At 42.1% G+C, this 22,870-nt stretch overlaps 1 protein-coding gene across 2 annotated transcripts in view; it reads left to right on the top strand.

Annotated features, from left to right (window-relative positions):
• TNFAIP8L3 (TNF alpha induced protein 8 like 3) overlaps window positions 1-21,053 on the top strand; it is a 48,118-nt gene extending 27,065 nt beyond the window's left edge. The window contains exons 1-3 of one of the 2 annotated variants that reach the window (XM_069866838.1): window positions 14,861-14,881; window positions 18,030-20,126; window positions 20,285-21,053. In XM_069866838.1, the coding sequence (XP_069722939.1) occupies window positions 18,092-18,592 (501 nt within the window). In that variant the 5' untranslated portion in view covers window positions 14,861-14,881; window positions 18,030-18,091 and the 3' untranslated portion in view covers window positions 18,593-20,126; window positions 20,285-21,053. Of the gene's footprint in view, window positions 1-14,860; window positions 14,882-18,029; window positions 20,127-20,284 lie in introns of those variants that run through there. The other variant, XM_069866839.1, reaches the window with a different exon arrangement.
• Window positions 21,054-22,870: the final 1,817 nt, after the last annotated feature.

Here is a 22,870-nt window from a genome sequence, read left to right as displayed (position 1 = left end):
GTAAAGAAAAAAAGAGCAAGTATTCTCTTTAAACATTTTGTTTTCTGTGGTTTATCTGAGCAGATATCTAGATAACTACTTACCACGACATCTTAGCCATTTATTTAAGTTTTTGGTAAATTTCTCTTTTGCAAGAAAATGAAGGAGAGCGCTGTTTCCAAATGCTGCTGGTTTCCATGATTCTTCTGTCAGTACATAGGTATTAAATAATGTCTGCTTTTTAAAATAAAGATTTTTTTAGGCATAAATGGAAAATAAGAAAGTAACTAAATTCAACTACAAGAAACCATTACAGGCATATCCAAATTAAGACATTCAAGTGTACACTGTTTATATATTGAAATATGCTACGTTGCTTTTATGGTGTTGGTCTGGTTTTTATTTTGGAGTAAAGCATATAGCTGAAGAATTATCAAGCACCTATAGCTTTTTGTAGGCCATAACATCGTTAATGAGATTTATCAGCTTCCATTTGACCAATTTACAAAGCAGTATAATTATTACAGCTATCTAGATTAAGAAAGTTGGTGCCGCCCTGAATACATTTTTGTGGTGTATCATCACATTTATAGACTTGTGTTTATAGCATTAATATTCTCAGTTAACCAACAGTTACTGGATGCAAATCTCTCTTCAGTTGCTGTCTTAGGATGTACCCTTTGTTCTAGCAAGAAAATGCATCTTCCAGCCATGAGAATGATCATGGGATCAAAATGTAGGGAATGACAGCCAACTTCTTTTCTTTTACCAACTATTTCCACTTGTCAGAAATCTTGCAAGCTCTAACACACTGCTCAGGTCTCTAGGCAGTCTCTCATTATATAAGAGATGGCTCTGGCATTTGGAGTTTTATTTCTTTGATAAAAGCTTTTTACAAGCAATTTTTTGAGTGTATTAAAGTCAAATAACTATCAACTAATGCAACACGATGGTAGCACCACTGGGCTGCACTTAATGAGAGTTCACATAGTGGGACGCTAGTCTGAGAGGCTCACTGGGGTGCCCATTTGCTCTCAGAAAATATGATTTTATCATGAGCATGTTCTCCATCGGAGGGATGGTTGTTAAGCGTGCTGGAAAGGTACAGCAGTGTGCCAAGCTTCTGTGTGTGTTTTAGAATCATAGAATAGTTTGGGTTGGAAGGGACCTTAAAGATCATCCAGTTCCACCCCTACCATGGGCAGGGGCACATCCCACCAGCCCAGGCTGCTCAAAGCCCCATCCAGCCTGGCCTTGAGCACCTCCAGGGATGGGGCAGCCACAGCTTCCCTGGGCAACCTGAGCCAGGGCCTCCCCACCCTCATAACGAAGAAATTCCTCCTTATGTCTAGTCTGAATCTGCCCCTCTCCAGTTTATACCCATTGCCCCTCATCCCGTCACCACAAGCCTCTGTGAACAGCCCCTCCCCAGCTTTCTCGGAGCCCCTTCAGGTACTGTAAGGTCGCTCTAAGGTCTCCTCGGAGCCTTCTCTTCTCCAGGCTGAACAACTCCAACTCTCTCCATCTGTCCTTATATGGGAGGTGCTTCAGCCCCCTGAAATGTTTTTTCTGAAAGCATGAGAGTATTTAATATTTGAGGAGAGAATATTGAAAAGCAGTAGGCTTTAGGCTTGAAGAAGGGATAAAGAGACAGCTAACTGATGGAGAGATGCTGGTAGCATCATTCCTACAACAAATCTTGAGACACCTGTAACTAGGGAGGGCCCAATGCTGACAGAAGCAGAAGAAATGCAGGTGAGCAAGTTCACCCCAAAGGTCTGAATAGTCAGCACTGTGCCGGGGGGGCTGCAGCAACATCATCAGGCCCAGAGGAAGAGAACCGATTGCTGCAAAAGAATCTATTGGAAGGGGCTGGGTTTAATAAGAGCATGTCACCTCTTGAGTCTGGCACTAAGGTGAGGTCAGCCGAGTTAAATTTCAGCTCAGTTATTTGCCCAGGGAAGCTTCAAATATATCCTAGTGTAAGGCTTAATAACATAACGCTAGTAGCTCAAATTAGCACTAACTGCACTGAAATAAGAACAAACAAAAGGGCTCCTGTTTCAGGCCTTTCATGTTAAATATGTAACATGCTATAGCTCTGAGGAGGACTGCAAACCCTCTTTTGGCTTAAATCATCCTGAGAAGTTTCATTAAATTAATATAATGACTGTTAAAAACAGTTAATTTTTTTTTTCGAGTATCATTCAACTCAATGACAGAGTTATTTAAGTGTTTCTTCTAAGAGTTTATTCCCTGTGAGCAGTCTAGCAATACCTACGTTCAGAGTACAAACATTGGATTGTTGTTCCTAGGCTTTGTGGCACAAACCCATAGGAAACTCTTGAGATTATTTTGGTATACAAAATATTAGTAACAAATGATGGGTATACAGTCATTCCTTTTTAAAGCTCCAGTCTCCATTTAAAAGCATACAAATCCATCATTTGATTGAAGGCTCTCTGCAGCAGTGACTGCATCCCACTTATTGTTAATATGATCAGATGTGAACATCCCTGGGTTACACTACAGTAACTGCAGGAGTACAGAGCAGGAACTACAGATAGATGTGGTTTCAGGAAAAGCTGAACCCTCCAAAACACAGTAGTCTTATTTCTCTAGACAAGCACGAGATAGGGATTGTTAGACACTCCTGCTAAAGGACATCGGACCAGTTATCAGAATTGGCGTCCGAGTGGTCTGGCCAATCCTTTCCTAACAAAGTCCTCTGTAGGAGATTACCCCTATAGAGCAGTACAGACCAGAACGAGTCCCTCTCAAAAAAAGAATTAATGTTTTTCTTCATTATAGAAAAATTTGAATGTAAAACATGAGATTGGTCAGAATCCAGTTTGTTCCTACGACACCAGTGAGAGCTCAGCAAGAAGTAGGTTTTGTCACGCTTCTTCAGGCAGAAAGAGCACTGAACCTAGCCAGGCCTTAGAGCAGGATGACGAAATGCAAGGTTAGGACTCTTGGAAAGAAGGATTTAGCAAGTCCTAAAAAGCAGTAAGAGGAAACTAAGCAGTGTTTCTCCTCATGCAACTGCAAGACTATCTAAGGAAGCTCCAAAGGGTGTTCACTTTTTGAACCATGTCAAATCCAGGAGAGATCAAGGGTCTAAACTTGCCTTTGGAAACCTCTCTTGATCAGTCTCAAGAAGCTGCCTATCCAAAGAACAGCTCCAGAAGAAAAAGTAGCATACTGATGGCTCCATTCCTTCAGCGTGTACCACAGACACTCTAAAAAAATCATGCTTAAGGTTAAGAAACAGAAAAATTGACCAAATTACCTTCGTAAGTAGCAGTTGTTTTGGTGGAATGAAGTTTTGTTCCTAGGCGCTATTTTTATTTTTCAGCAGAGCTGTGGAATCGTCTATTATTCTATTACCATTAACCAGATATAAAGGCAGCAGTTCTGCTGGCATCTGAAATAGCAAGATGATAACAGCACGTGGGCTGTGCTACATTTTCCTCTAAATATCAGGTTGGGCCTGATTCAGTCTCTCTCTAGAGACTGTTGTGGCTGCTGTATTCGAAGGTAACAACTCTGTATTATCCTGGATATTCAGCTGGCTGCTTGCAGTACGTGTGTGGGTATCAGCACAAATAAACTCAGTACATTTGTACTCAGATTTCACAGAATTGAAACCTCATGAAGCACATTCTGCTTAACTTTGTTTATCATTAAGGCTTATCCTTTCAGAGGTTTTTTTAGGTAACATAAAGGCAGTGGGGTTTTTTGATTTTTCCTCTGCAAATTCAATCCTGACTCCATAAAGCTGCAATATCATAAAACAAGGATGCATACATACACACATATATATTAAAAATGCACTACACATTGCAGTCATGTGCCTCAGAATAATCAAACAAGCCTCCTAAGAACTGTCTTGACTGTTTCAGTACTTTTCCAGCACCTTTTCTGTTTCTGCCTTCCTGAAATAAAGAGTGAACTTCTGCACCATGGGTGGTTACAGCTACTGCTGTTAAGCCATTATTAGAGACTCCCTGATGACAGAGAAAGTGTCCCCGTTATCAGGATATTCCTCCTGGCATAATACGTTTTGCAATACAAACACATAATAAACAAGATAAAAGCATAAAACCAGATTATCTTTATGAACATTTATCCTCTACAGGAGCTTTGACTGCAACATATAATTTATGGTACTTGGGTCTGTTATATTGCTGTGAAAGTATTGACACCACGCTTAGCACTTCAGTTTAAAGCCCTAACAAGGAAACAAACATTTCTAGACTAGTTTCTCCTCCCTTTTTTCCAGTATAACTTCTGGATTTTTTTCTTTCATTAGTGTAAGACAGCAAGACATTAAGTTTTGGCAGATGTTATTCATGCAGATCTTGAATTAAGGAAGAAGAGAACCGACTTTCTATACTACAGTTTTAACGGTTTAAAAATTATTCCTTTTTATTAAAGAAAATGCTGGATAAACACCGGTCAGTCTTTATGACAGTATTTCAGAGAAGAACAATGGACAACACAGCAGGTGTTCTAGTTCATGTGGGACAGAAACATGCTAGTCTGTGTCTTTTCTCACAGAGATGAAAGTCATCACATACTCTGCTCTTAGCAGTTTTGCATCTTGATCAGATGCTTGACCTGACACTGCAGATGAGCAGTGCAGAGCGCATCACCCAGAGGATATATTGAAGTCCAAATCAGGTGTCATCTTAAAGAAAAACAGGGTTATAGATCGCATCTGAGGCAGGAGGCAACACGTGCTTTCTCCCTAACAATAAATCACGGATCAGATGCACAAAAACTTGTAAGAGATGGAGAGTGTGATGAATCCCAGCTGCACTGACCGGTGCTAATTTTTCTTTTGGTCAGGAGTTTTCCATTTACAATCTGGGTTGGCCATCTCCCCAGCAGCTAATCCTTCTCTAGAGGCAGGGAAGAAAGAAAAATAATAATAAAAAAAAAAAACCAACAAAAAAAGAATGTCAAGGATTCCTCAGAGCCCAATATTCTACAACTGTAAAAATATATATTTTTTAAAAAATGAGGCAAACAGTAGTGCATTGTTTAAAACAATAAATAAATGGAGATTCTTCTAGTTTTATTGTCCTCTTTTGGGAACAACAGTAAAGAGACATAAGCAGACTCTTTTTCTTTTTTAATAATTAATGTCTTTTGCCTTTTCAGTTTTGGGTTTGCTGTTGTTAAGAAATACCTCTCTAGCACTGTCAGACTTAAACCATTGATTTCACTCTAGATCGACAGAACTGATACATTCAGTTTAGATTTTTTCCTGTAAAGCTATGCAGAGCACCAGTGTTCGTGGGCAGCTATTTCAGTATAGCACAGGTATACTGTGCCCCTTCAGGTACTAGAAGGTTGCTCTAAGGTCTCCTCGGAGCCTTCTCTTCTCCAGGCTGAACCAGCCCAACTCTCTCAACCTGTCCTCATACGGGAGCTGCTCCAGCCCTCTGATCATCCTTGTAGCCTCCTCTGGACCCATTCCAACAGCTCCATCTCCTTCTTACATTGAGGATTCCAGAACTGGACACAATACTCTGGATGAGGTCTCATAACAGAAGAATAGAAGGACAGGGTTATAATCAAATAAGTTTTGTTTCAGGAAGGCCATGGTGTTAGAATTCCCTAAGGAAATCTTTCAACTTTTAGTGGGGGAAAAGTATTTCAAATAGGTTAAAAGAAACCAGAGCAGGCACTACTCAGACAGATATTATCAGCAGCTCTTACTCAGAAAGGGAAGATGCCCTCAGGTCTTTTATGGATTTGCACAAGGAACGTTCCCATCTGGTATTGCACCCGTATTTAAAGCTGCAGCCCAAAGCATGAGCTAATCCAGCCAGGCAAAACAAAACTGTCTGCTTCAAATTGCAATGCAATTCTCACTGCTGTGTTTGTGCGGGCAGAGCATGAGCCTGAATCCTGTAACCGATTACAGTAAGTGAAGCGTAATAGTTGAAAAGGTGGGTCAGAAGGGCTGATAGTCTCTCCAGCCTGCAGCGGGCACGCAGCAGAACATAGTGCACGGCTACCTGCCAAGGCGCCGCACGCTGGGGCAGAAGGACATCAGCAAAGACAGCAAGGGATGCTCAGCTGCCACAAGGCAGGAGGAGGGTCTCCAGGTACAGCAAATGGTGAATGCATCAGGAGTATTTTCCTTACCCTAAAAGACTTCACATGTTGCAGTAACTTTTCTAGATTTTTTTTTGTAGTTCTTTTTTTCCCTCCTGCATATTCTCAGTCTAGGAATTAATATTTTGGACTACACTTAGTGATACATTAGGTGCCTTTACAAATCTAGACCTTTGCATCCATGGAGGAAATGAAACCTGTTATAAATACACAGACACAGGTAACACCCGCATACCTTGGAAGTAGTGATGCTGTGACATACAAAATCATGTAACTAGGTATGACTCATGGTAAGGTTCAGAGGAATATTGCTTTAGTAATTGACTCAGACACCTGCAGAGTCTTTTCTATCAGGAGTTTCAGTGTAGGGTATCTAATGTTTATTCTGTTTGTTTGTTTGGGGAGGTTGTTTAGTTTGGTTAAGAACAACAGTCAGTCCTAGGATAAGCCACGCTTTGAACTCCTTTATGCCCCTATCAAGCCCTCACATTGCAGCAAATTTGACATCTTTTGTTTTCTTTAGTGATAGTCACATCATGGTCCTACTCTCTGACTGTATTATAGCCATAGCTGTGCTTCTTTGTTAACTAACAAACAGCAGACCCAAATATGTTATAACCTGTAAGCTTTCATCTTCCAGAGTCCTGTGAGTAGTAGCTGATTTGTAAGCACTAATCGGGATCTTCAAAATATTTTTCTTTTAATTGACTTCCTCAAAGCACAGAAGGAAAGAATAAAAATGAGATAATAAATAGTCTATGCATTGGTCTCATTAAACTTACTTAAGAGTTTTAAACATGTCATGATCAGTCTAGAATGTCTGCTTCTGACTTGGGAAAGTTCACTGCCGGCAGACACTTCTTGCCACTATTGTCCTCTTCATCTTCCCCTCATTTGACTTTCTTCTCTGGTTTAAACAGAGTTTGGAAGCATGGCTGAAATTAATTGGGGAAAATCAACTGCTCCTCTTGTTTTATTTAGGGACTCACAGTATGTTTTTCCATATGTGCCTGATCTCTGCCACTGTTTTATTTCCCTCCTATCCATCACCTTGTTAATCCAAAACCTAGCGGGGTAAAGCGAGCAAATACCAAGGAGGTAAAACAATAGCATGTGGTGTTCATAGAATCATAGAATAACCAGGTTGGAAGAGACCCACCGGATCATCGAGTCCAACCATTCCTATCATAAAAATATATCTTCCCTCATTTGCTATATCCACAGATGCCATTAACTTACACCAGTTCCAACCTCAAACAGCCTGCCTTTTCCCTCCACCTCACCCTCCATCCCTGGCCTCTTCTCATTTACGTGCACCCAGTTCAGCGTTACCCCTACCACCTGGCACTTGCACCGTGTCAGTGTCCTCAAAGCATTTCAAGTGAAGAAGGTTAAGCAGTAACATCAGTGGGGGTTTTGTTTCAAAAAAACCACAAGAAGAAACATTTCAGTTTTGCTCCCAATCACTCCCCCTCTGTGGGACAAGGTGGGCTCTTTTGGGTGTATCTGAACAGCGTTCTGGAGGATGGCGAAGAAAACTGTACGCTCTGCAGAGATACTGGTGTAGTTCTGCAGGGACATGGTGCCAGAGCTGCTCATTCCCATTCTCTCTCCCTGGATGCAGCAAAGCACAGGCGAGCACAGCTGGGCAGCTGGCTTAGCCAGCAGCTGCTCGACGCCTTCTGCAGTTGCAGTTTATTGTGGGTTTTTTTGACAGTTCATTCACCTTGACCTTGTTTAGCAGAACTGCTTTCCCCCCCCATTTTCTTTCAGTCTCATATTAAACTACAGAGAAATGCCATCTTGGAGTTTCACAGCATCTTTGGACCAGAGCTCCTGATTCCCTGCTTTCTTACGGAATTTAGTACATCCCTAGAGCATAGATGCGGTTATTTTTCATGCCATTCTTAATATACGAGTCAAAAATAGAGTTACTGTATGTAAAAGGCAAGGACATTATATCTCTGGAGAAAGAGCGGTGCACTGCAACAACAAGCATTTCAAGGTACAAAAATAAACCCTCCGAGTTTTCTTCCCCAGAGGATGAGAAAGCTGGGGGGGAAGAAGAAGCAGTGAACCAGTACCCAATAGCTTGTTTCTTCGCTGCACATTATCTGTTTAAAGCATTCATCTTTCATAAAGGCCTTGTTTAATGTTTAGGGCTGATATTGCCAGGTCTTGCTTTACGAACAGTATATTACTCTGTTCCTGCTGGGAACGACTGGCTCCTGCATGTTAAAGAGGTTTGATGGGAATGGTTGGACTCGATGATCCGGTGGGTCTCTTCCAACCTGGTTATTCTATGATTCTAAGAGAAAGCATTTCAGCTACAGAAGCAGGGAGAAGGCTGCACCTCCTGTTAACCAGGAGTGATGACTGTTGTTTATTACTTAGCACCAAGCCCAGAAAAGCACAGATACCTCCATAATCCTTCTCCTTCCAAGTCATTGATGAAATTGCACTCATCCCCCCCAGGACCTGTTGCGACTGTTGCACTGTTCAAAGGTTTAAACACCAGGAAAAGGGCATAGCTACTCCCAGGCACCAAATCTCCCACGTATACCAGGAAAACGCAGCCAGAGGTTGAACCAGAAGATTTGCTTCTGGGCTACTGCAAATGAATCCTAAAGCACGGGTATAACACATGGAAAGCACCTGCCGTGTAGTTCTACACTGGCTGTCCTGGCTGGTTTTTCTCTGTGTGGTGTTTGGGGGCTTTTTGTTTGTATTAATAAGTTAAAGGAAAAGACTGAGTTATTACTACATTCCTGGATCAAGAAAAAAATTATGTACTGAATAGAGAAAGCCTCAGCAGCTTTAAGTCAACGCTAGCTGCTGGCTTCCAGGATGCGTAGCTATATCCCCCATGCTTAGATAACTCATTTTCTATTACTCAGCACCTGCAAAATTTGGGGTTTTTTCCTCTTCAAGTTTTCACTCAAAACAGAATCATAGAATCATAGAATAACCAGGTTGGAAGAGACCCACTGGATCATCGAGTCCAACCATTCCTATCAAACACTAAACCATGTCCCTCAGCACCTCGTCCACCAAGTAATACCGCAACCAAGTTCTACAGATCATCTAAAAAGAGAAGTTGTTGCAATAAAGGCATCTGGACACAAACAGGATACCTGCAAGATCTAGAAAGGTTTCTCATAGCTTATAAGAGTGTCAGTGGCAAATAGTACTTCGGCAAGAAAATCCTCTCTTTTCTAGATCATTGTTTCTTTTGTGTGGAAGAACGTGAGTACTTTTAAGGAAAAAAGCCTCAGAGGCTGCTTTAACAAGTTAACTGGCTTATCATTCATTATTTGCCTCATGGTCCACCAGAGGCTCTGCCCATCTAACCAATACCCAGTTCCTCAGCACATATCAAAGAACTTGTTACTACCCTGTTGTGAAAATTACATGGCTAGACATTAAAACAAGCATAATCTTCTTATAGAGAGAATAATTATTCATCTAAGTAGACATTTTTGCTACATAGTCACCATGATACCTTATTTTTAAATGCAGTGTCTTTAAAAGGAAGGTAGAAAAAACGAGGTAATTGTGGAGAACACAAAGGAGACCAAACACAAAATGTTTCAGAGGCTGAAGTTAAACTCTTCAAGTTACTGCCCGGCATTTGCTATACAGCATATACATTAAAAATAAAGAAACAAGCAAAAACCCGAACACTGACAGTCTGAAGGCCAAAAACTCCTAACTAATTCAAGATGTAAAATGTCCCCTGTTGCCACCAAAGCACTATCTGCTGGGGCTTGTGACCTACTCACACTTACATAAGATCCTGCTGTGCTGCTTTGGATACGTCAGCACGCCTCTCCGCTCTAACAGAGGGTTTTTTTACCAAAGCTAGCACTTTATATTAGTGTTTGGGGGTGTTTTAATCACAAATATCTGTCTCAAAATACAGGAGCAGGATCATTGCAACCAATCCTGCATGCCCATTCCTTAAAGATCATAAAATCATAGAATCACCAGGTTGGAAAAGACCCACCGGATCATGAGATCATCCCAAGCAATACCCTAGCCTATTACGGCCCCATGTAATTCAAAGACCTCCCTCACTTAACCTTTGCCATCCGTATGCAAGTGTTTTGTCGCACAGCATCAGGCAGAGTTAAAACAGCATTTTCTGGGGTAGGGACGTTCAGTCTTTCCAATATATTTTGCAATTGCTCTCAACATAATGAGCTGACATTGAAAGACTTGAAACCAGTTTATAAAATAGTGGTCTGCTTATCAAAAGGTCTTTTAGTTGGATAGTAAAGCTTAAAAAAAACCAAACACCAGAGTATTTTGCTATCACTCCTGACAGACAGACTTACTCATTTCTGTAATGCCTGAGCACTTCCAGATAAGAGCAAAGCCTTGTTCTCCCTGGGTGTGTACCTCGGGGTGCTGTGTAAGCAAACTCTGCACTGTTTACACTTGCCACCAATTGCCAAGAGTTAACCAGATGCGTTTGCTGCCCTGGCAGAGCTTCCCCACGTGCTACACGATGAGAGGAGCACAGTTTAAACTGAACACTTGAAACTCACTCTTGAAAGGTACCATTCCCTGTGCTTCAGCCTGCCTGAGGATTTATTTTATCAGATTAAAAAAAAACATTAAGAGCTTTGGCAGCCACTTTCAGAGCAGTAACTTGGCCACTTGCACGTGCCAAGCTCATACTTGGCACACTAGATCCAAGGGCTGCATCCTTAGCAGAGCAGCTGGTGTCTGCAACCTCCGTGTGGTTTGTGGCACAGGGACGCTGCAGGGTCCTCACCGAGCCTCTTTCTCAGGGAGCGGTTTCCTCTCTCAGAAGCTGAACGCAAGTTTTCAGGATACGACAGAGTATGATGTCTCATTTGTAATGTCACATAGCAGCCATACAGAATCACAGCACCATGTAAGCTCTGCCATACAATCAAAGGAGCTCTTGTGAAGGTTTCCACACCACAGGCCAGTTTCAGCCACAGGACGGTTATCCAGATGCTGCTTGCCAGCTACTGCTTTTAGACATGGGAGAAGAGCACAGCGGTGTAGCTCAACTCCCAGCCAGCTACTGGGGGTAGCAGGAAAACAGCTTAGCCAGCCCCTTTCTTGGCAGCTCCACCAGAGCTGATGGAAATAGCAGCTGAACTCCTCTTCCCTTGGATAGCATCTCTGCAGGCATTACCAAGACAAGAACAGCATTTAACCACTCGTTTTTCATTGCTCCTCTTCTTAAAGGAGCTCCCCAACCTACCACCACCTCTGCCAGGTGCTGAAAGGCACAATTCAGTATGTATCGACAATATATTTTTAGTAAAATAAGTGCCAAATACAAGCCAGCTGCTGAAATAAGACTATCCTTAGGAATCTCCGGTCACTAGATTCCCAGACAGTGCTTTTTTTTGCAGCATGATTATTGCTTATATAAACTGCCAAAAGGAAAAAATGGTCTTTTTTGGTTTTTTCCATTCAGTCACGTTCCCTCTGTACGGGGTTGCTATTTCCAGCATGTCCAAGATTTACCTTCAGACATTTAGATACCAGCACATTCTCCCAGAATCATATAATTATTAGTCTGTAACCTCCTGTTCCACTACAGAAATGAGCAACCCTTTTGTGTTCATAGTAACAATTCAGATGCATTAAAAGTTTGAGCACCAGGCCCCTGGTGCTTACACATGTTTAAACTGGCCCTCCCCGAAAGCTGATATATTCCATCTGGTCTATTGGATTTCTTGGCTTGAAGTTCCTGGAAACACTGAATGCTTCTTCTACAGTGATCTTGTAGCTGTCCAAGAGGAATACGCACACTTAGAGCTTGCTCCCTGGCTGCTCAGAACTAAAATACTATAGAAGTGCTTTTAGAGCATTTTTGTCCTATCTGATTTTAGAGCTATTTTGAAATCCCGAGTTCTACAGTTCACGTTTCAAATCAATCTTACAGCATGTAAGTAATAAGTGAAGAATAAATAAAACACCCAAATTCGCAGCTCATTGCCTCTAAATATTTTGTCTGAACGCTGCAAGTTAAGCAACTAGATATTCTGTTTGGTTTGCTACATTCTCCTTTCCAAATCAGCGCTAGCTTTATGTAACAGCTTAATAAGGTTTCCTGTCTTGTTTTCCTCAAAGGTTATTTGTGCTTTATTAACTATTTACATCCAGAAAAAAAGAGACATTACAGGTAAATACAGGTTAGACTGAAACAAACTGTCAGCCCAGTGAATCGTGTAACCAACAGCAACACTGAATTAGCCACTTGGATATTTACTACTCATTTAACTCTCTGCAAAAGCTTTAGGATACAGCTGCCTCATTCCTTCTCGCTGGCATTCCCAGGCTCTCCAGGTTCTGAGGCAGGTACGTCACCAGGTTAAAATACACAGATGCACTCGAACTGGGTCACAGAAATCATTAAAGCAGCACATTCCTACAACAATTTTCACAACCCAGCTCTCGTATGGCAGCAGACCCTGTCCCTTGGCATAGTCCATCTCCCACCCGCCTGAGCAACACTAGCAGCTGGAGGGATGCCCACATTTCCAGCAGCTTTGCTGAGTCTTTAAAGCAAGCCTTTTGCTGCAGAGGCTGCACTGCATTTGAAAACTGAGGATTCAGGAGTATTAAAAATATTTCAGCTTCTTCATCATCTTCACTTTCCTATGTATTTCCTGCTTGTTAAGATTCAGCCCTTTGCTCACTTACAGTACAGCTGCAGCACAGATGCAAGGACTTTTTCCATCCCCATCACCTCCCATCCAGGCTGCAGAAGTCCACTGGAGTTCTGCAACCTCTTCACATTTTTAGCTCAGTCCCTTATCTTAAAACAGTTCAACTCACCTCTCCAGGATGCTCTCAAGCTGACTCAGTGCCTCCCACACAGTCACTGTTTGGCAGTGGCCCGAAAACACAACCCACCACCAGCTGCTGGGTGCTAGGTTACCCTCACCCTGTAAGTGAAACATAAGACACGTAGCTCCACCTGTGACTCGTCTGAGACCAGGTGAAATCAATGGTTGAGATAATTATCTAGTACAAGTTGCAGTAGACAACAGGAACAACTCCCGGTGTCAGACAGAACTCCACAGGTGCAACAAAACCAAAGAAATTGGTTTGTATCCTTTCCCTCTAAGCAAGCCTGTGCATACAGTGAAAAACGCACTGGACAAACTCCACAGAAACTCTGCAGATTAGCTCTGACTCTCTCCATTTTTACCTGTAAAGCAACTCAGAGTTCATTTCAGTATGCTTTCAGGCATTTGCCAGAGGAGAAAATACCCTGGCTGCCAAACTTTATTAAAGCTTTGATTAAGAAGTGGCTTACTGGGAGGGAAAAGGATTCATGTCCTCTGGGGGGGCAGCGAGGGGGCGTTCTATGTCCGTGTAATTAGTTTCAGAAAAAGTCAACCCTGCTTTCTCCTGGGCATAGTGGGAGTACGTTCTGGTTCACTGGTTCTGCCGTGTGTTTTGTACAGAGCGCTTGAATGGATATTTACATGAAAATGGTATTGCTGAGCATTTAGTTCTAACCATTTTGTGCTTGGTACAGCCATCTGGAATCGAAATATTCTGAGAATATTACAGATGCTCTTGAATTTCACTGTCAAAAATCTCTTAAAATATAAAACTCTTACATTCTCTCTCGAGAGTTGCCAAACTTTTTCCACACTTCTGTTATTAGGCAACTCTGTTATTAAGCCATCCTGTTATTAAGTTTGGTGGATGTGAGACATCTTTGTCGTGCTCAGCACCGTGTGCCAGAAGCTGGGCTGTCCCTGGAGGGGAACAAGGTAGCACCCTGACCACGAGGCTGCCAGGCACGGGAGCCTCTCGCCTCCCTCCTGCCTGCGGTTGGCCACGTGCCGCTCCCTCTGCGAGCATCACAGCTGCAGAAATACAGATCCAAAAAGTTGCACTTTTTGAAGGATGGAAGATTGCTATCTCATCATGTGGGGCTTTTAGAATAGCTTTTCTGAAACACAACTCTCTAGATGACAGAGAGAGGGAGAGAGCAGATCTGAAGGCAGAACTGGTCCTTATTTTAGTAAAACCCAAGATGTCAGGATTTCTATTATGGAAGCCAATCATTAGCCAGCAAAGCAGTATGCTCAGAGGTCAGGTTTTCATTTTTAGCTTTGGTGTAATGTTCCTGAAAGCTAATAGCATCTCTAATGTTGTTGCTGATGTGTTTTCCTGTATGAAAGAAAGCAGAAAATAGAACTGCTGTATGTAGGAGGCGAAGCTGTATTTTGTGCAACAAGCAATGTGCAGCAGTAAGAAAAAACTGCCACAGTAGACCTGCAGTCCCCATGAAAGCTTGAATTTAATCATGTGGCTAACCACTTGCGATCTCAGAAAGGCAAAGCGTCACCTTGATGCCTGAGCACTACGTGATTTTGGAGGCAGGAATCCAAACAATCAATCCAAATGGTCTCTCTTGCTTCACCCAGCATCAACTGCTGTAAAACTTTGCACACCCCAGATTTAAACAACATCAAGCATAGCCCTTTGCAAACAGACCCCACAAAGTTGTCTAAACCGTACAAATGGGTTGATGGCTGTTGTCAACCTCCTCCACATCGCACACACGTTGTCTGACCCCGCTGGCAGGTGCTTGGAGACCACAGACTGAGGCTCTGCAGAGCTCCAATCCCAGCAGCCAGGTTGCCAGCTTGCTGGCACAGCCCTTGTCCTTCTCCCTGAGCTTCTCAGTGGTTTCCCAACACGGTGGAGGGACTGTAGCAGGAGACTGCAGCTTCTGGATTTAACACAGAGCACCACGGTCTCCTACAGCTGCACAAGCTTGTCCTGTGTCTCCTCACCAAGCACTGCCCTGCCCCATCAGGACCTCGTCTGCTTGGTACAGTTGACCGGGAGAGAGCGCATGGCAGTCACACTGTGGTGAAACTAATTACCAGCTATTACGGATTTTACAATACAGAGAGCAGCACAAATGATGGAAGGAGACAGGGGGAAAGGAGTGTGCACAAAGTATTTGGATCTGCCTGGTTTCCGAGGGGTCTGAGCACTCAAGGCTGACACAGCTTAGGTGCAAGAGATGCCATGGGGAGACAGGCTAGAGAGATCAGAGCACAAAGAGGTGAAGGAGGCCACAGCGGGGATAGAAGGCATGAAACTGGGGTCCTGGTTTGAGCAGAGGAGAGCAAGAGATACCAGATAAGGGAGAGGACACATTAGGGCCTGGTAAAAGAAATAACAGAGGGAAGAATACAGATTCCAGGGAGAAGCATAGAATCATAGAATCACCAGGTTGGAAAAGACCCAACGGATCATCGAGTCCAATCATTCCTATCAAATACTAAACCATGCCATCAGCGCCTCGTCCGCCCATCCCTTCAGCAGCTCTCCTGTAATAATAGATTTTTTTTTTATTTTACTTCCAGAAAGACGAGAAGGAGCTCAGTCTCATGCTGTTAAATAGCAGATCCCACACTTGGGACTTGCCATGGAAAAATGCTCCGCTCTTAACTTTCAGTTAAACTGAGCCTGATTCTCTCTGGCTTCACTGCCCCTTTCACAGCTTGCACCTTTCGCTGGGGGCTGGGTTATTTTTTTGTCACTTGAGGTACCAAATGCAGTGGTGTCACAGGGGAAGAAACCCATCTTTGTAGATGGCACTCTATCCAGCTCTGTGGTTGAGAGCCAGGACTTCGAATACAGGAACATACCTTGGAACCACTTTATTTTGTGTGGCAGGCAAACATCACCGCTGATAAGTTTATTAGAAGCTTTTACGTGCTATTTTAGCATCAAATTTTGTCTCTCAGAAATCACATAGATGGGAGGGCAGCTGAATGCGTGTCTGGTTGAGAATTTGCTGGTGGCTGTGCTGGTCCTGGCTCTCCCACAGGTGCAGTGGCATATGATGGGGGACGTGGGACTTGGCACCTCCTCTCCCAAAACTGCTGGCTTTGCTTAGAGCTACAGAATTGCAGCACCTCTGCAAAGCTTTCCCTGCAGCAGAGCAGAGCGGCAGCCAACTGTGCTCAACCCTGGTAGAGTCACACAGAGGCTAAAGGGTCACAAACTTTAGGAAAATTAATATTCTAAAAATCTACTGCAATTATCATAGATTCATAAAATGGTTTGGCTTGGAAGGGACCTTAAAGATCATCCAGTTCCACCCCCCTCCCACGGGCAGGGACACCTCCCACCAGACCAGGCTGCCCAAGGTCCCATCCAACCTGGCCTTGAGCCCCTCCAGGGATGGGGCAGCCACAGCTTCCCTGGGCAGCCTGGGCCAGGGCCTCACCACCCTCACAGTGAAGAAATTCCTCCTTATGTCTAGCCTACCTCTGTTCCTGTCCAGTTTATACCCATTGCCCCTCGTCCTATCACCACAAGCCTTTGTAAACAGTCCCTTCCCAATTATTTTCAGTTATTGATCAAAACAGATACTGAACAACTGCACCACTTGCTGTCTAACAGTAACTAATATTAACCTCCCATTTCACTCTGCCAAATGCACGTAATTATTCATCACAGGTACTATTTATATACCCATGCATTGCTAAGTGAAAGAATGCTTTCATCCTGGTTTTATAATTTCTAGATTAAATCACAGTTTTTCTGTTTCCTCTAGTCAGCAGCTCAGCCCCACAATTTTCTCTCCTAATGACAGCAAATTCTTTTAAGCACACTGAATTATTTTTTTCCAGGTGGTGGTTCAGTTGAAATTAAAGGTTACTCTTCCATATTGCTCAGTAGTACAGCTACAGCACACAATGAAAGATGACAACTTCAATATTCTAGCCCACTTCAAAAATAGGATTTAAACAGAAGACCGTTTAAATTCAGTGTTACTTATTTCAAGGGAGCACTGGCACCCAGCAGCCCTTTATCTTCATGCAAGGAGGTAGGGAGCATGGGGAGGGAGGAGAGGATGCAGTGAATCCCCAGCAGTGTGAGCGACGGCGCAGCTCAGGCTGCCCGAATACACACATACTGAACATCCCCATTTGACTACAATCATAAAACTCCCTTTGATCCAGAGAATTCTCTGCCCTCGTATGAAACTGGGTGATTATTTCCTTTCGTTTGTCCATCTAGGGTCAGTTAGAAACCAAAATTAATGTGAAAAACAGAGGAAGGTCAAATTAATTTCTGCCAGTAATTACAGAAGCTCATTGGATGCAATCCATCAGGAGGAGCCACATGTTCAGGTGCTATTCTGAGTGAAACTTGCACAGATAAGTAAAAGATAAAAAAATCCAAGCTATTTATCTGATAAATGTAGAGCAAATAGTTCAGATATTTTCATCCAGCAGGAACTGCACACACTGAAGCACCATTTTACAATAATCACATTCTATAATTTTGCAAATTGGCCAAAAAATAAGAGCAGCATTTTTACTAACGGTTAAAGCAAAATAATTCCATGCTTATGAATCTGCTTTACTAACCCTCATCGGAGATGCTGAGAGTCTAACAGTGGAACAACAGTGCCTCCCAATGCCCATAAGTATAACTCCTTCAGGCTCGTGTATTTATTTGCCAGCATCACAGTTTTGCTTGTCTCTGAAAGCTTAAGCATTATTTTGACCACAACATCTCAACAGATCTCTCTGCCAAGAAAGCTTTAATGTTGAACTTCAAAATTAATACAAGACTAGCACAGATAGTGCTAGTCAGAATATTCCATTCTTAGCTTGTAAGCAAAAAAAAACCCCTCAGTGACAGCAAGACCCAAAGCACCGATGTTTGTCCACGGATGGACCCCAAGGATACCTGGAAATAGGTGTGGAAAGCATGGGAAGTGTTCCCGTTACTGCAATCGTGACTATGTGTAATGATCAGCACTAGATGCAATGTCTCAGTAAAACACATCGGTACTGCTTTTCTTAACCGATTGTGCAAGTATTGACCAAATAAAATTGACATTTTCCTCCTTCTCTGCTATCCCAAAACAGGCCCCGATTGTTTCAGTTCCAAGAATCTTGCACTACAAGCCCAGAAAAAGATCCTGAGTAAAATGGCAACAAAAACCATGGCTAACATGCTAATCGATGATACGAGCAGCGAAATCTTCGATGAGCTGTACAAAGTAACAAAGGAACACACAAGAAACAAAAAGGAAGCCCATAAAATTATGAAAGACCTGATTAAAGTGGCAATAAAAATCGGGATCCTCTATCGAAATAATCAGTTCAACCAAGAAGAGCTGGAAATCGTAGACAAGTTCAGGAAGAAGCTGAACCAAACTGCCATGACAATTGTCAGTTTTTATGAGGTAGAATACACTTTTGACAGAAACGTTCTTGCAGAACTTCTGAATGAATGTAAAGACCTTGTGCATGAACTAGTAGATCGACACCTGACACCGAGATCCCATGGGCGCATCAACCATGTCTTCAATCACTTCGCGGATGTGGAATTTCTAACTGCCCTGTACAGTCTCGATGGGGATTGTCGGCCGTACCTCAAAAAGATCTGTGATGGCATCAACAAGCTACTTGATGAGAAGATCCTTTGAAACTACACTCAGAACCAAGAAAACAGCCAAAAACTTGTCTCTAGAACTGGCCACCCTTCATGAGCCATGGTGAGCAAGCGAGCTTCCTTCCCAGCAGTCTCTTACTACACTCTCCAGCAGGGGCCAGAAAGTGCCCACCAGGCTCATGATGAAGTGGAAAACTTAAGAAAGCAAGCTATCGGTTTTAACATTTTGTTCAGATAATTCCGTCTTTTCCAAGGAGCGGAGTGAGTAAGGCTGCTGATATATATTGTTCAGAAACAGATTGCAATACACCCTGATCTTACTAGCTTTGTGTTCAAGGCTAAGCACGTGAAAAGAAAGGAAACTCAAACACGTGGCTATGTAAAAAGAGACAGGTGAAGGCAAAAGAGCAACGCATGGAATGTACCCCCAGGCTGCCCTTGGTGCATATGTTTTTATGATTCCCACGCTAAATGAAAAAGCTTAGACAAAGTAGGGCTGTAATGGATTAAGCTCACCCCTTTCAAAAGAATCAGGTATCAATACAAGAGATTATCTCTGATTTTATGTAGTATTTAAGTCTAAACAAATAATAAAAAATGAGTAGAAGCAGTAGAAAATTTAAAGAGCTGCTCCATTAAGCAGTATTTTCCGTAGAGAGTTTTGTGTTACACCTGCTAATAACAGAGTTCATTTTAATTTTGAAAAGCAAGCTCAAAGGTAAACAGAAAATAGAGATAGAGTAGTACATCAGTCTCCTCACTCTCAGGCTTTGTGTATTTGGTAATAAATGAGTTTAGGCTGCAGGTTGCGCTGCTCTTAGTGCCCTCACTCTTTTGCCTGCCAGAACAAAACACTCTTTGTGAAGATTTTGAAAGTGCAGTTGTGAAGAGGAGCACAACCAAGACACCAATGGAGCAACAAAGCAATGTTTACAACCCCTACAGATACACAGCCTAGATAGAACTCTTGGTTCAATAAGTCCATGATGTTAAATTAGTGCCTACAGTAAAAGAGAGGTGCAACAAGAAAAGGAACCCCATCTGCTGTGCTCACAGAGCCATCTAAGTGTCATACATCTGCAGTGGTCTGAAGAGAACAGTCCTAGTGACACTGGTGAGCTACACGGAAGATTTGTCTAGAACATTTCAGTGAGTTTTGTTTTCCTTTTCAAAGAAAATATACTGATGTCTTCAAACATGAAAACATTTTGCAAATGTTGGTTTCTGTACAGTTTTGTTAGGATTAAGGAAGAATGGGAGCAGATAAAGCAGAATCTTCCAGCAGGGTAAGTGCTGGCTGACCTTATGTAAAGGAATATGTTTGGAAATCTCTCCTCTCTCCTTGTCCTCTACTGACACTTCACTGTCATGTACCATCTCCTTTTAGTTGACACAGATAGCAGACAATCCTGTCACCTCGAGGTAACACCTTCCATATCACATATATTATATTACAGAGATGCATGAACTTGAAAATTAATGAAGATAAAAAATATTTGAAAGCCATTTCTTTCTAAAGAAAACTTCTGGTGTTGATCACCTGTTACTTTAGGATAAGAAAAATATATGTGTGTCATTTAAAGTCTTAAAATACTACAGTGGTAGAGAAAACTGTTCAAAATGTTATTCTTCTGTATTTCCTCACCCCAGAATAACTATATTGTATCTCTTGCAACAAGATTTCTGACTATTAAGCCTTTGTACAGCTGAGAATATACACATCCAGATCCCGTATTCACTAGGGTCGTGGTAGATGAATTTTTCTGTTCCCAGAAACACCATAAAAACAGCAGCACAAGACATTACCAGAGCAGCTTGTAACAGTATCATTTTCCTCGCGTATTTCTTTTAACCATAAAAACTATGTTTAGTAGTAATAAAGGCGGATCATTCCTTTGCAACACAGCACAGTAATGAAATACCTACATTTGGGGTTGCGAGTTCAGCAAGTTCATACTTGTATCCACCATTAGCTGCATTTTTTTCCAAGCACGTACTTGTCAACTGATGCTTTTGAACAGTATTTATTGTATCCAGCACTCCTGTCCCAGTGCACACGTCAGATTTTGCGTGTTTGTTTCACTTGTGGCAAACAAATTTAAGTTCTACTTTTTTTAAGTGACTTAAAAAAAAAAGGAAAAAAAAAAAAGATATTATTGAACATTAAAGATGTCCAAAGGAAAGGGATATCCTGTATCTGTGACTTTCTTCTTGTGTGTTGCAAGTATCAATACCCAGATTCTGGTATTTTAGACAAACCAGCTCAACATCTGTTGTTTTATTTATAAATCTGAGTAGCCTTAAGGAAAGAGAATGTTTTCAAGTATTTCTCATACTTGCATATCCTGTATATTCATTGTTTACTTTTGTATTTGTAGCTCGGTATGTAAAACATTGCCAAAATAAAAGCAATGTTCAAGTCACCTTCAGTATATGATGTATTATCATATTTGTGGATTAAAAATGCGTGATTACTGCCCTTTGTTTCCTTTTGATTTATTTATTCTACCATCCAATGTAAACTAAAATTAAGGAAAAAAAAAAAAACCAAGAAATTTGTGTAATATAAGTTTTGTCACCTCCAGCTTTTGCAATCTTAATGTTCCTTGCCAGCCAGATTTTTTGAAGGTAGGAGGTAGAAAGGACAGTTCAAGGATTTAAAAGAAAACCAGAAATTCACTTTTCTCTGTCACATCACACACGCAACACAAAATGCATTGGGAGTAAAGGAAATTTCTGCTTTCCCATAAGGTTCTCAAGAACTCAATCTGAAAAATGATGCTGGCTCCACGTGTTTAGTAGCACGGTTTGGTCACCAGACTCAGAAACTCCCTCACAAGCCACGTGGAGGAAATGGGAGAAGCTTCTTGCCTTCAGGTACCAATCAGCCTCTCCGCAGGCTCAGCCTGAGCAATGCCCAGAAGACACATGGGCAGCCTGTGTCAGGGCCAGAGCAGATGGAACATGCCAAGACCGAGCTCTCTCCCAAGCACCTCCTTGAAAGGTTCCCATTATTTCTTTAGCTCCTTCCAGCCAGATGTGATTTAAGTTAGACAGAAGACACATCCCTGCCAGGTTTCAAATCCCTGCCCTAAAGGTGGAGATGCGAGAACCTACCAGAATGTTTTAACAACAGCAAGCATATGTTGTCCTACCCTTGTTCCCAGAAAAGGCAGACTGTTTTGGCTGAAAAAGCTCAGGATTTGCAAACAACTCACACGGCAATTATACTGGAAGCAATTAAAGACTGGCACAAAGAGGAAACTGCCAACTACCTTAAAATAAAAGTCCAAAGCAATCTTCTTAAGTGGTGTTTCGAGCCACGCTGCTGATAAAACATTGCTTGTCAGGTTAATTTTATGAAACATAGCATGGCAGAACACAATATTCTGTTCCACCTCTGCCAACTTTATTACATAAAGTTAAAGAGAAAAATGTTAACGTTCAAGAAACTCCCTAGGGAATGACCACTTCTGGCATCTTAATGCAACTGGACCTGTACCACAGAATTCTCGCTGAACTAGTCATCTTATTTGTGTTAGAGAAGCATTCTCACAGAAAGGCAAATAAACAGCTGACTCTGAAGAGAACCAAGAGGTAAAGCACAATTAACTCTTATTACAGCAACAGGAATGCTAAAGCAAGACTTAACTGGATGACCTAAGCAGTTTTTACATATCTCAATGCCAGAAAGAAACAATGCAGCCTTATCCACATCAAAAAGATTGCACAGCTTTTTATGCTGAAAAACTGCCAGCGGCACCCCATAGGAGATAACCACCTCCCCAGTATTTGGAAACCATCAGGTAAAGACATTCATCAGCTACTTGCAAGTACAGAAAAACCTTAAGATGGTGGCATCCATTACACAAATCTATTCTCTCAGGTCCTTAAAGGATGAGAAGGGGTTGTAGAATATCTAGCAGAAATTAATATAACACAACAGGAGATTTGAGCTATGTTTAGGAAAACATACTGCATCATACTGCCATGCAGCACTTCCAATTTCACTACTGAAGTATTTGTTTGATTAAAAATCATTCAAAAAGACTTGGGAGAAACTGACAAAACAGTCAAAATATGGACCAAACAGAACCACTTACCCATGGTAAGCAGCATGTACTCTTGTCATACACCGACAGCAACGCCAAACAAAAGAGCCTCATGATTTAGATCAGGGCTGCAACCACCTTCAATCCAGCAATTCTGTCAGACTTGCTGAACTCCCAACTTCTTCTCAAGTCACCTTAGCACTGGACTTGAAAAAAAAGTTATTGCTGTCTTCTGTGAACACCACCCCAAAGCCTCCTGC

The sequence above is a fragment of the Phaenicophaeus curvirostris genome, chromosome 12 (assembly GCF_032191515.1).
Source record: "Phaenicophaeus curvirostris isolate KB17595 chromosome 12, BPBGC_Pcur_1.0, whole genome shotgun sequence".
Classification (NCBI taxonomy): Eukaryota; Metazoa; Chordata; class Aves; order Cuculiformes; family Cuculidae; genus Phaenicophaeus; species Phaenicophaeus curvirostris.
Note: the sequence above shows the minus strand (reverse complement) of the source record. Positions and strands in the feature narration are given on the sequence as shown.